This window comes from Corapipo altera, unplaced genomic scaffold (assembly GCF_003945725.1).
Source record: "Corapipo altera isolate COAL_440 unplaced genomic scaffold, ASM394572v1 75, whole genome shotgun sequence".
NCBI classification, from domain to species: Eukaryota; Metazoa; Chordata; class Aves; order Passeriformes; family Pipridae; genus Corapipo; species Corapipo altera.
Genome location: NW_020884887.1, coordinates 15,024,912 through 15,037,690, shown reverse-complemented (window position 1 = coordinate 15,037,690; position 12,779 = coordinate 15,024,912). Strand labels below are relative to the sequence as shown.

The 12,779-nt window shown below is 51.4% G+C and overlaps 1 protein-coding gene across 1 annotated transcript; it reads left to right on the top strand.

Annotated features, from left to right (window-relative positions):
• The first annotated feature begins 4,147 nt into the window (after window positions 1–4,147).
• Window positions 4,148–10,925, top strand: IRF1 (interferon regulatory factor 1). The gene is made up of 10 exons (XM_027643634.1): window positions 4,148–4,265; window positions 5,461–5,552; window positions 6,435–6,534; window positions 6,740–6,916; window positions 7,244–7,293; window positions 7,418–7,553; window positions 7,709–7,834; window positions 8,430–8,473; window positions 9,296–9,431; window positions 9,892–10,925. The coding sequence occupies exons 2-10, from the start codon at window positions 5,466–5,468 to the stop codon at window positions 9,981–9,983; spliced, it is 948 nt and encodes a 315-aa protein (XP_027499435.1). The 5' UTR covers window positions 4,148–4,265; window positions 5,461–5,465; the 3' UTR covers window positions 9,984–10,925.
• Window positions 10,926–12,779: the final 1,854 nt, after the last annotated feature.

The following is a 12,779-nucleotide window of genomic DNA, read 5'->3' as shown; positions in this document are numbered from 1 at the left end:
TCCTGAGATAGGTCTTTCCAATTCCAGGAAACTGTAAATGGCCCATCCCAGGATATCTTTATTGTAGCCTGCAGATCAGAGCGCTGGCTGGCATTACATCATGCCTGGGCAGAGTTTCAACATTTCTGACATTCATTCTCCTGCATGTGCTTCAACCAAACTTCCTTTCTGTAAAAGAGGCATTTATAAGAAATGGAAACAGCTTGCAGAGAGCCCTGCACCTCATGGCTGCTGACCCAGAACCAGCAGTTTAGTTGTCAGCCCTGGTGCTTTTCAAGGCTGATGCTCCATCTCTGCTCCTGAAAAGTCCATTGTGCATTAACCCCTCACTGCCTGGAGAGCCCCTGGGAGGGACAGGTACTGCCTGCCCCCCGTGGCCCCTGGCACTAAACTGTGGCAGTGTTGGGTGCTCCATAGTGGGAAACTGTGACAATCCCCAGGGGCCCCAGATGGCTCCACAGCCATTTTTTATGTCCCAGTTACTGCTCCAAAAAGAAAGGGTTGTTCCTGAGTTTGATGGGGAAAGGTGAAGAAGGCAGGTGGGAGAGAGAATGAGAAAGGATTTGCATTAGAGCAGGTTTCTCTTAAAGAAGGTAGAAAGGAGGAACAAACTCCTTTAGACTGGGATATGGAAGGGCTGCTGAGGGCTGGTGGGCATGGGAAGGTCCTGATGCAGAGATGGAAGGAAGCAGCCAGGGCCATGAGGAAGCAGATAAGAGGCTCTCTCTCTCACCATGCTCCCACTCTTCCCCTCCACAACCCCCTGCTCCATCCTGTGGTTATTCACTCCTCCCCCCCAAATAGTGCCTGGGCATGCAGACCTGAGGCTCTGCTGCCTCCTGGGACTCACTGGCAGGTCACCAGAGGCAGCTTTCTGTGGCAGCCCCTGTCCCCATCTCCTCATCTCCCCGTTGTCAGACAGATTCCCCACTGTGCACCTTCTCCCCGGGTTGGATTCAGAGTCATGGGAAGGGAAAACCTTCAAAGCAAAGACTGCCATCAGCACTTGGTGTAATGCTCAAGACCTTTCCCCCACTACATCTTACAGATGCAGCACCTGAGGCTTCCCTGGATGCGAACATGGCTCTGGACTCTGTACCCACCATTGCATCCACATTTGCACTGGAGTGTGTTGGTTTTCTGCCCTTCAACCTCAGCTCCTCAAAAAGTGCTTCTGGGTGTTTGGACCTCATGGCTTTGCCCTGTGGGCTGGAGTTGCCCATCTCATGGCACATGGGGTCCATATTAACCATCATTCCTTTCATACAGCACAGGATCAGAGCCACTCTGAGCTGCTTAACCAAGAGTGATGATGCCAGGGAACAAAGATCTGAGTTAGAGCCTCTATTCCTGATCCATAACCCTCCCTCCCTGGAGGCCAAGCCTGGACCTCTATGGCTGATGCCAACCAGGTCATGTTTTTTTGCATTACCTTAATTAGTCTTCCTAGGAACTCCTTATCTCAGGGCGCTGCTGGATGAGATCAAGTTTATTATACAATAAACACCACTTGCTCGAGGATTAGCTGGGGATTGCATTTTGTTTTAAACAAAAATATTATTAAATATTTCTTCTGCAGTACGAAAAGAATTCTAGACTTGGGATCTCCCTGGATGAGGTAAAAGAGATAAAATATGTCAGTGACCTGCTTCTCTGTGGATAAACTGGGTGGAGCAGAAGGGCTTTATGGCCACCCATTTACTGACTCCCTGAGGTGTGCAGATAATTCCTTCTTCATACTTTTATATGTGACAAATGTAAGTGCATATTCTTGCTGCATTAAGTAAGTTGCTGAAAGGGTGGTTATTGCAGAGATATGAATGAGAGGAAGGACTCAGCTTAATAAGGAGGAGGCTTTGTAAGTGTGGGGTTAGGGAACCTGACACACAATAACATCGGGGAGACAGACACAAGTTGTTATTTCCTTGTTTCAGCTGAGAGAGGGCAAAAAGCAAACATAAGGCATCCCAGGCTGGGCAGGTCCTGCTCCATGGAAACGTGCTGTGCAGATATGGACAGGACACAGATATAAAGGTCAATTAAGTTTCACTGAGTAGGATCTGTCTGGGTTGAAACCCAAGGAAAGAAGAGGAGATTTAGGGCTGGGGCTGTTAACCTTCCTTTGTGCATTTTTATTGTAGGTCTATTTATTTGGTGCCTGGAGTCAATTCCTGAGGAAGATACAGACTAAAAACAGCCAATAAGGGTCCCAACAATGCTGAAGTCACGTATCAAAAGAAGTTACTGCTCAAAATTCAGTCACTTAAGGTGTGTTTGATACATTTGTATGCAGACCTTGGCCCATCAGACCAGGAAGCCCAGAATTCATTTTTCCTAAAGCTGGGGGAGGGGTGAAAGCAAACCATGGGAGGTTGTATCAAAAGCAATTGGCATAATCTTTTTTGTCAATATTTAGGTTGTATAGGAGGTGGTGTGACTATTTTTGCAGATGACATTTACACTGAAACCTCAAATATCTTCCGTCTTCCCTTTTCCAGTCCACTTTCATGTTACCTCCTGTTACTCTATATCTAGTATATCTTCTACTTTGCTTACTTATTTAATTTACCTGATATATCTTTACCTGTGGTGAAAGCTCATTGGTGAATGGTGCCTCCCACAGCACAAAGACCCAACTGGAGGATCCTAATTACATAAGACAAATGTGTCCAGCAGACAAAAACCCATTAGTTTAAAGAAAGCATGGGACACCTACCAGGTGTTTCTCTGCTCTTAAAACCAAGTTTGGGCTTTTCTTTCATCTTTATGTTAAAAAAAGAGAAAACTTGCCAGAGCAGGCAGGCAGTGTGCTGGTGTCACACTCCTGCCTCAGCAGTCCATCTGTCTTTCTACCTCTCTCCCAGTATACCTTCCTGTTGCATAGGACTACAAACCTTCCTTGAAATGACTGAAGTAACTAAAACAATTCTCTAATATTCTGCTGGCTTGAAGGCACCTTGAAGACACTGCACGAAAATCTAATCTCACTGCCATACAGATCCAATGGATCAGAGAGAAATCCTGATGATTTCAGTAGCCTTCTGTCATGCCACCATCTTCCTTCCCCAGGCTTCACCCAAGAAGTTTTTAAGAAGAGACTGGATGGCTCTTAGTGCCATGGTCTAGTTGACAGGTTGGTGTTGGGTCATGGGTTGGACTTGATGATCTCAGAGGTCTTTTCCAACCTAGTTGATTCTGTGATTCAGTGTGTGATTCTGACCGCCTGCCATGGGCAGGGACACCTCCCACTAGCCCAGGTTGCTCCAAGCCCCATCCAACCTGGCCTTGGACACTTCCAGAGATGGGGCAGCCACAGCTTCTCTGGGCAACCTGTGGCAGGCAGTGCCTCATGACCCTCCACAGCCCAGAATTTCTTCCCAATATCTAATTTGCACCCGTCCTCTGCCAGCGTGAAGCCATTCCCTGTGCCCTGTCCCCGGTCCGCTGAGGCCATGCAGGTGACCCCGGTGTCGGTGCCCCGTGAGGGGCAGGCAGGATTCTTTGGGGACGGGCGGGCAGGATGCTCCGGGGTCCCGCGGGCTCTCAGTGCGGAGGTGCCGGTGCCCCTGTCCCTGTCCCTGTCCCGTCCCACCCCGTGCCGGGCGGGGCCGGGCCGCGCCCCCCCCGCTCCGCTGGCGCTGCAACGCCGTGATTTCCCCGAAGTGACGCGCCCGCCGCAGCCAATGGGCGGCGCGTCCGCCCCCCGCGCGCGCGCTGATTGGCCGGGCCGCGGCCGGGCCCGGGCGCGGGGAATCCCGGCGGCGCCGCGTTATACCCGGGGCGGGGAGGGGAGCGCGCACAGCGCACGGCGGCACCGCACGGAGCGGAGAGCGGCACCGCACACAGCGGCACCGCACGGAGCAGAGAGCGGCACCGCACGGAGCAGAGAGCGGCACCGCACGGAGCGGAGAGCGGCACCGCACTGAGCGACACCGCACACAGCACAGAGCGGCACCGCACGGAGCAGAGAGCGGCACCGCACTGACCGACACCGCACTGAGCAGAGAGCGGCACCGCACGGAGCGACACCGCACACAGCACAGAGCGGCACCGCACTGAGCATAGAGCGGCACCGCACTGAGCAGAGAGCGGCACCGCACTGAGCGGCACCGCACTGAGCAGAGAGCGGCACCGCACACAGCACAGAGCGGCACCGCACAGAGCGGCACGGACCGGCACGGGTCAGCACGCAGCGGCACCGCACAGAGCGGCACTGCACCGCCCAGCCCCGCGCGGCTCGGCTCTGCCCGGCACACCGCAGTGAGGTGGGTCGCGCTGCGTCCCCTCCCATCGCTCACCCCCGCTTTGCGCAGCACCGGGGCTCCGGGAGAAGGCGCCCCGCGGGCTCCGCGCGAGTGGCCCCGGGGCCACGGCTCGGCTCGACTCTGCTCGGCAACAGGCGGCAGAGCCTTGGTCGTGAGGAGTTTTGGAGGCGGAGCGGGCGCGTCGCGCCAGCAGCCGTCGGGGGGGCAGCGGGCATCCCTCCTGCGGGCACCGGGCACCGCTCCTACGGGCAGCGCGCATCCCTCCTACGGGCAGCGGGCACCACTCCTACGGGCAGCGGGCGCACGGCACCCAGGAAGGGACCCTCCGACCCGGGCTGTCACCCCGCACACCGGGCCGGGCACGTCCCTGCACAGCTGTCGCTCCGCGGGCTCGGCTGGAGGTTCCGCTCTGCCGAGGAGCCCGAGCCGCTCTCCCCCGGGGCTGCCCCGGCAGATCCTCGCTCGGAACGGGCACTCTCCGGGACCTCCTCCCGCCCCGCGCCGAGCGCCTTGCTGGTGAAAGTTGGAAATGCGTTGTTTGGGCAATCTTGGGCTGTTTGTCTTGGAAAACCACCGCAAACAGGAAATTATTTGTGCAGAGGAAGGGCCGGGATGGCCGCGCCGGCGGGGCCGGTCCCTGCGGCGGCAGCGCGGGCGCCGCTCCTCGGGACGTGTCGCGGTGGAATTGGGGGTCCTCGCCGGCAGAAGGGCCGCTGCCTCCAACCTCGCGCAACTTAATCAATAACAGGCTTTGAAGAAGAGGGTTGTGCAGTTGATGCCTCTCAGTGGCTGCTCTGGGGATCCCGCACCGGTCCCCGCGGGGGGACACCCGCACCCACTGTTGGTGCCGGCCGTGGGCTCCCTCCCAGAGCCGGGGGTCGGGGCTGGGCTCCCCCTGCCTGCCCTGTCCCACGCAGGGCTCCCCACGCAGCAAGGGCTGAACACTCACCGCTGCCATCGGCCTCTTTGCCGAGCTCCAAACCCGAGCCGCGTTTTGGGGCTGAGCAGGCAGAGCAGGAAGCGATTCCCTCCTGGAGCAGGTGGGAGGCACTGAAGGAGAGTTAAGACTGCAAAAGTAGTGCTCCTTGGTGGTGGTGCTGGTGATGCTGAGGGCACGGAGGGTACAGGAGGGGTGACACTGCAGAGTGGCTAAAACAGTGCAGAGGGTTTGGCTGACCCGTTATTTCTTTCACAGCCAACATGCCAGTGTCAAGAATGCGCATGAGGCCCTGGCTGGAAATGCAGATTAATTCCAATCAAATACCAGGACTGATATGGATTAACAAGGTGAGACTGGTTTATACTATTATCATCATTATTAGTATTACTTGTTCTTAAATGACAGTAAGCATGGGTCAAGATCATAAAGGAAAAAACAGGGAGAAAACTTGCCAGCATTATGTTTAAAAACCAACTATTTTTGTTTGCAGAAAAGGTAGCTCTGTTTCTTATACAGTGGAGTAGCTCCATTTTTTTTTTTTTCTGGGAAAATTCCCAGGAGGGGAATGATAAATTACAATGAAAACAGTTTGAACACGGTGGAGTACTAAGAAATCTCCAAGATATCTTTTAACTCCTGTTGCCCACTTAACTGTCCCGATTAAGCAGCTGCTGTTACACTCCAGTTGTTCCCTGTTTTATAATTTGGGCTGAAAGAAACACTGTATTTTTTTAGTGTGGAAGGCACATCCCTGTACCTGTAGCACAGGGTGACATCACTGGGTTTACTGTACCTGGTCTCTAAAGTTTCCATATCCATTCCAAGGGGATATTTAAGCTGGGACATGTTTGTAGGATTCCTGCAGGACCTTATGGACAACCTAAAAAAGGGATTCTCTGCCCAAGTGCACCTAGAAAATATGCTGTAATTTATGACATACTTCTAGATTGGTTGCAATGTATTGAAATGATTCTGGGATAAAATTGATAATACTGTTTACCTCTACTGTACCGTACCACATTTTTTTCCCAGTTTCAGAAATCATAAAAAGCCTTTAATACCATGAACAGAATAGATGGAACAATGGATATTTAATTAAAATATAGATATTTAATTAAAATATATAACGTTTCTGAGCTAGTTCTGAGAACTCTTTGATTAAATCCATCATTCCAAACTGGCATATGATGTTTCTTTTTTAAGTCAAATCTCTACTGGTTTAATTTCAGGATAAGAGGATATTTCAGATCCCATGGAAACATGCAGCTAAGCACGGCTGGGACATGGAGAAGGATGCCTGCCTTTTCCGGAGCTGGGCCATTCACACAGGTGTGTGCTGCCTTTACATTCCCATCGGTCACAGGAATATCTCAAACAAGGCATTTTTTGCCTTGGCTTACACCTTACACCAGTAGTTACATTAACTACTAGTATGTAGGTCAGAAAATAAAAATTTGCCTTTTTTTTTTTTTTTTGGGGTGGGAAGAAGTGGCACTGCAAAGTCTTAAAGGCATACCCTGTCTCTTATTTATAGGAAGATATAAAGAAGGTGAGAAAGATCCTGATCCAAAAACCTGGAAGGCAAACTTCCGCTGTGCCATGAATTCCCTGCCTGACATCGAAGAAGTGAAGGACAAAAGCATCAACAAAGGCTCCAGTGCTGTCAGGGTTTACAGGATGCTGCCACCCTTGACAAAGCATCAGAAGAAAGGTAAACCCTTGGCAGTCCAGCTGAGGTTGTGCTGCTTAAATAACACTTAAACATCCTGCTCTGTGCAGGCAGGGGGTGACAGACCTGATGGTAGCACTGGTGCTTCTGGGGTTACTCACTGGTTATTGCCATGGGGAACAGCTTCTACAAGTGGTTCAGTTTATCCCAAATTCTTTAAACGTGCCTGGAGGCCTCATCAGGAGGCAGTGGGGACTGGCTGCTGCTGACAGTCACTGAGCTTGCTGAGCAGCTCTTGAGGCTGCAAGAGCTCACACTCGCCTAAAATGTGCAGCTCTTTCTCACATTTGTCTTATTTTTATTTCCCAGAAAGGAAGTCAAAGTCTTCAAGAGAAGTCAGAAACAGGAGCAAGAGAAAGGTATGTGTCTGTAGAGGCAGCTGAAGAAGCTAGAGGTTTTGGTGGTTTTCTTGCTTAACTTTTTTCATATGGGAACTTGCCTGCTCTTAGACAAGCCTTTCACGCCGTGCCCTTGTTTCTGTAGTTCTGTGAAGAGGAGAGGCTGGAGGAGTCAGCAGAAAGGTTCCCCAACACCCCCCTGCCAGATGACCACAGTGGCTACACCATGCACGAGTACACAGGGCAGGAAGTGGAGATGGAGAGCACGTCCATGACCTTGGGTGAGACACTGCTCTCAGCTCGGGGCAGAGTGGAAAATGCCGTTTGTGCTGAACTCAGAGCTGGGTCCTGGGGTGGCTGTGCCATCAGACGGGCGGGGGGAAGCAGAGGGGGTTGTCCCTGTCCCACGAGTGCCAACCCCTGGTGTGTCCCACAGACCTGTCCTCCTGCGAGGTGAGCGGCTCCCTGCCCGACTGGAGGCCGGCCCTGGACGTGCCCATGGCTGACAGCACCAACGACCTCTACCAGCTCCAGGTGTCCCCCTTGGCCTCGTCCTCCGAAGGTGGGCACTGCCTTTTTCCTGCCCCAATCTTTCACTGGTCTGTGGGAGGCAGAGGGATGAAGGAGTACCCAAGGCAGCAGGAGAAATCAGTTGTTTTGCAGAAAAACCAACCTCCACCTGATAGATTTGGGTATTTGGAGTTACCAAACTGGCTGGGGTGCAGAGGGGAAGAGCTGCCACCTGCTCATGGCTGAAAGGCTCTGAAATGCCACTGCTCCAGCAGTGACAGTGGAAGCAGCCCTGCTTCCCAGTGGGGAAAAAGTGATTAACATGCACAGATCAGAGCAGTTCCTCCCTTGGGGTACAAATCATCTTCCTCCTCTCACCTTCCATGCCAAATGGGCTCTGCTCTGTTGAGTCCTGGGGAGGTGTCAGAGCTGGTGTCAGAGACTCCCAACATGCAGTTGTTGAAGAGCATCAGAGATGATGAAGGGCTGTGAGGAGTCTGGGATGGGAGGAGTTAAGGGCAGTCGTGGTGTGTGACAAGAGAATATGAAGCAGGTTCTGTGGTGAAGAAGCAGAAATACGAGGGCTAAAAGTTGATATCTGTGTCTGTTTTCTTCTCTTTTTTTTTTTTAACGTGCTTACAAAACAGTCACAGATGAAGATGAAGAGGAAATAAACCCAGATATTTTTAAGGTAAGACCAGCTCTTCTGATCAGAATAAAATGGTCCAAAGTTGGTATTTGCACCAAGAGAGGAAGGCAAGCAGGTGCCACATGAGCTGAACATACACTTATTTAATGAGGAAGCCTGAACAATTAAATATAAAAAGAAGGCTGCTTTGCAAATGTGAACTGGAGAGGACACACCCACTGAAATATTTACCCTTCATGTAAAAGCCAGAGGAGGTTACTGAGAAGTTCATAGAATCATAGAGTCACAGAATTGTTAAGGCTGGAAAAGACCTCTAAGATGATCAAGTCCAACTGCCAACCCAGCAGCACCACCATGTTCATTAAACCCTGTCCTCAAGTGCCATATTTAGAGGATTTTTTGAACACTTCCAGGGATGGTGACTCCACCACTTCCCTGGACAGTCTGTTCCAATGCTTGAAAATCCTTTCCACGAAAAAGTTTTTCCTAAAATCCAATTTAAACTTCCCTTGGTGCAACTTGAGGCTGATTCCTTGCCTCACATTGATGTATTAGGGTCTGCAAAGGGCCTCCAGACTCTTCTATTTTGGCCTTCCCTCCACCTCTGATATGTTTGGCCCTTAATCTGCATTTCCAGACATGTCACTCTCATCCCACTGATAAGATGGAATTAGGTGCTCCAGCCCTCCCTTTTGCATTAACTTTTTTTTTTTTTAAGCTGGGAGTAAAGCAAGTTTTACATAACTTAGCACGAGAAGACAGAAGTTGATCTTGTTGCTTACCTGTCATCTGATTGAGGGCAAGGAATCAGACATTGCACCCGTGGCAAGAAGGAGTTTTTACCATCTACCTCTTCTCTTCCAGCTGCTTGTACCAACCCAAGACTGGCACAACATCAGCATTGGTGGGAAGGGCTTTCTCACCAACGAGTCGGGCACCCAGACCATGTGCAGCACCTTCAGCTACAAGGAGCAGGACGGGGAGATCGACACCACCTCAGGTACAGAGTCCAGGGAGCACCCACAGTCGAGGCCAAGGGATGGCACAGATGAGGGTTCCCAGGCAAGGCACTGATGGGGAGGCAGCGAAGGAAATGGAGGAATTCACACATCCTTGTGTTCTGAGATTTCCAAGCAGTCTGTTGGAAGGCTGTGAGGAACTGGGTGATAAAAAGGAAGAGTCAAAAACACCTCCAGTAAGAGAGTCCTACAGACTTCAGGGTTATACATGCATAAGTGAGGTCAACTTTCAGGAACTCCTTGCAATACAACTGAAGAGTTCCCTCTAGCAACAGCTTAAATGGGACAGTTTAGTAGTGTTTGGTATATTTTAGCACAATAATAGTCTAAGGTATTTGCTCACATCTGAGAAATGTTTCAGGTGGGTTTTTTTATATATCTATGCACTATTTTGCTTTTGCTGCACTGATTTAGTGCCCATTCTTGGTTTATTTTGTCTAGGAGAGGCAGATTTCAGGCTCCTTGACCAGAAAAGCAGCCTAGACTTCTCCTGGCTGGATACAGTGAGGCCTGTCATTCACTGTGGCTTGTAAACCCCTGGATCCTCTGACCACAAACTGCTCCTGGATAGAAACTTTGACAAGACTGGAGAGAATGGAAGAAACATCTTGTTACTGACTGAAGTAGCTTTTTTATTCCGTTTTAGCTTTAGGCCTGGAAAGGTTCCCATGAACAGCTCCATTATCAACCCAAGGAACCCCCTCTCACCAGCAGGACCCTGACACCGGGGAGGCACCTGGTCCCTGCAGAGGGGAAGCTTCTGCTGGAAGGTGTCAGTGTGCCATGAGTCCAGCCTGGTGGGTCCCACGGGCCTGGGGAGCAGGTTACCACCCTCCCCACGTGGGATGTGACGAGCACTTTACCCACAGAGTGCCTGGGGGAGACACTGCAGACGAGTCTCTTACCTGTTAGTTTTGGTTGCTGCTTTACCTGTGCAACACTGGTGACACTGAGCTCAATGACATTCATTACACTTAGTCAGGAAAATTGCACTAATGGGCCCTCTCTTCTTTGATTTACTCCATCATATAGTACATCTTTCAGATCTTCCAAACTGTATACATAGTTTAGACAATAAAATGTGAAAATTCAGTTTAGGTTTTGCTTCCAGCTAGTCTGTTCCCCAAGTGCACTCCCAGGGTGCCCTCTGCTGTAGCCATGCCCTCTCCATTTCCATGGAAGAGTTGAAGAGCTGCTGCACAAAATAATTTTGCACTGAGAAGGGCAGAGCTCTTTGCTTTTATCATGCCTTCCCTAGATCCCTCCTGGCACTCTCCAGGGATCCCTCCAGCACAGCACCCAAGCCATAACATCCTACAGCCCCCCTGGACCAGCCTGTGCAGGGAAGTGCTGGATGGATGAGGCTCTGGTTTGTGTGTAATACACGGGAATCAAATCACTAAGCTGTAACAGACTATTTTCTTGTACATTTTATTTTTGTATATAAAGTGTTGTATATTTGTTTTAATAAAATGTTTTATATGTGACATGTTTACTTTTTCTCATGGGAGAGCTCTGAGGATGTGTTCCAGCTTCCTTGAAAATACCCAAACAGATGTGCAGAGGCAGTTGGAGGGGTTTTTTCCTGACTCATGAAGCACAAGGAATTTAGTTTGCTCCTGTTTTCTGCCCCCCACCCCCCTTTCCCAAGGGCAGCTGGTGGGTGGGATCCTGCTTGTCAGGAAAGGGAAACCGAGGTGCTGTGCATGTGGGGGGGTGGTTGGTTTGTGTTTGCCATCATCTTCAAGTCAGAGCAAGGTAACAGGCTACAGCAAAAACAATCTTATACAGCAAGTCCCTGCTATGGACATCCCCTGTCAGCATTGCCATCAGCTCTGGGGCTGAGATCAGCAGTGAAGCCCTCGTTTAACACCTCAGATTTGCCTAAAAAAGAAAGCACTCTTTTTCCCCTGAATATGCCCTTCCTCTGCCCTACTGCAGGCTGGAAAGGTCTGACGTTATTGCATCATGTGGGGTGGGAGGTGAGAGACAAGCGAGGCTGAAGGGACGGGTGAGAGCACAGCCCCTGCCACCGCCTGGAAAACCCCGGGATGGCCTTTGGGGAATAACTTCATTTTCTGAGCCAGAGCCGAGGAGAATATCAGGCTGTGGGAGAGGAAGACCCAGCCCAAAGGGCTGGAACAAAGCAGACGTTTCCTACAGCCTTTGGCACAGGCTCTGCTGCAGCCTGACCCGCGGGCAGGGCTGGGGGGGAGGGAGGGAAGGGGGAATTCAGTGCCATAGCAGGCAGGTGGTGGTGGGTCCCAAATCCAGCACAGCACAGTGGAGGGGGGCTGGGCACGGGCCCTGTGTCCTGTTAGACATTAACCCGAGGCAGCCTGGGGAAGGCAGGCACAGGAGGCACCTCCCCAGTGCCCTGGGGCAGAGCAGCTCCCTGTGAGCTCCCCCGGGCTGGCAGCCCCCAGGGTGGCCACTGTGCTGTCCCCCCACAGGTGTCACACTCCCTGGCAGGGTACCTGGCCTGAAAGTCCACATCTTGGGAGGGATCTGTCCAGCTGGGAAGCCCCCAAGCACCAGGGTTGCCTTGGATCACATCCACCCAAAATCCTGCAGATCTAGAACAGGAACGTTCCATGCTCAAGCAAAGAAATCACCCACCAGGTTTTCAGCCTTCCTGTATTTAAAGGAAGCTTACAAAAAAGACAGAGAGCGACCTTTTACTTGAGCAGACACTGACAGGACAGGGGGGTATGCCTGCAAACTGACAGAGGACAGGTTCAGATTGGATATTGGGAATTGGATATTGGGCTGTGGAGGGTCATGAGGCCCTGGCACAGGTTGCCCAGAGAAGCTGCGGCTGCCCCTGGATCCCTGGAAGTGTCCAAGGCCAGGTTGGACGGGGCTTGGAGCAACCTGGGCTAGTGGAAGGTGACCCTGCCCATGGCAGAGGTGGGAATGAAATGAGCTTTAACATCCCTTCCAACCCAAACCTTCCTGTGGTTCTATGATGATTCCATGATCAGCTCTGTGCCCTGATCAGCTGCAGCAGCAGCAACTACCAGGGAAAGACCATGGGGCTGCAGGACCTGGAGCCACCTCTGCTCCCAGCACAGGACACCAGCTCAGCATCACTGACACAACCAGAGGAAACTGTTTTTTTTTAAGAGCCCCTGCAAGTTTGTCACACATGGGGGGAGGGGACAGGAGAAGGGAAACTTTCTGTGATGCAAACACTGCTAAAAATAAGGTAGAGATTAATTCACCCATTCATGCATTAAAAGCTGCAAGCTTCTCACAGATATGCTCAGACACAAAAACACCAGCACAGTTCACAGACAAAAGGTTAGACCAAGATCTGAGGACAGAAG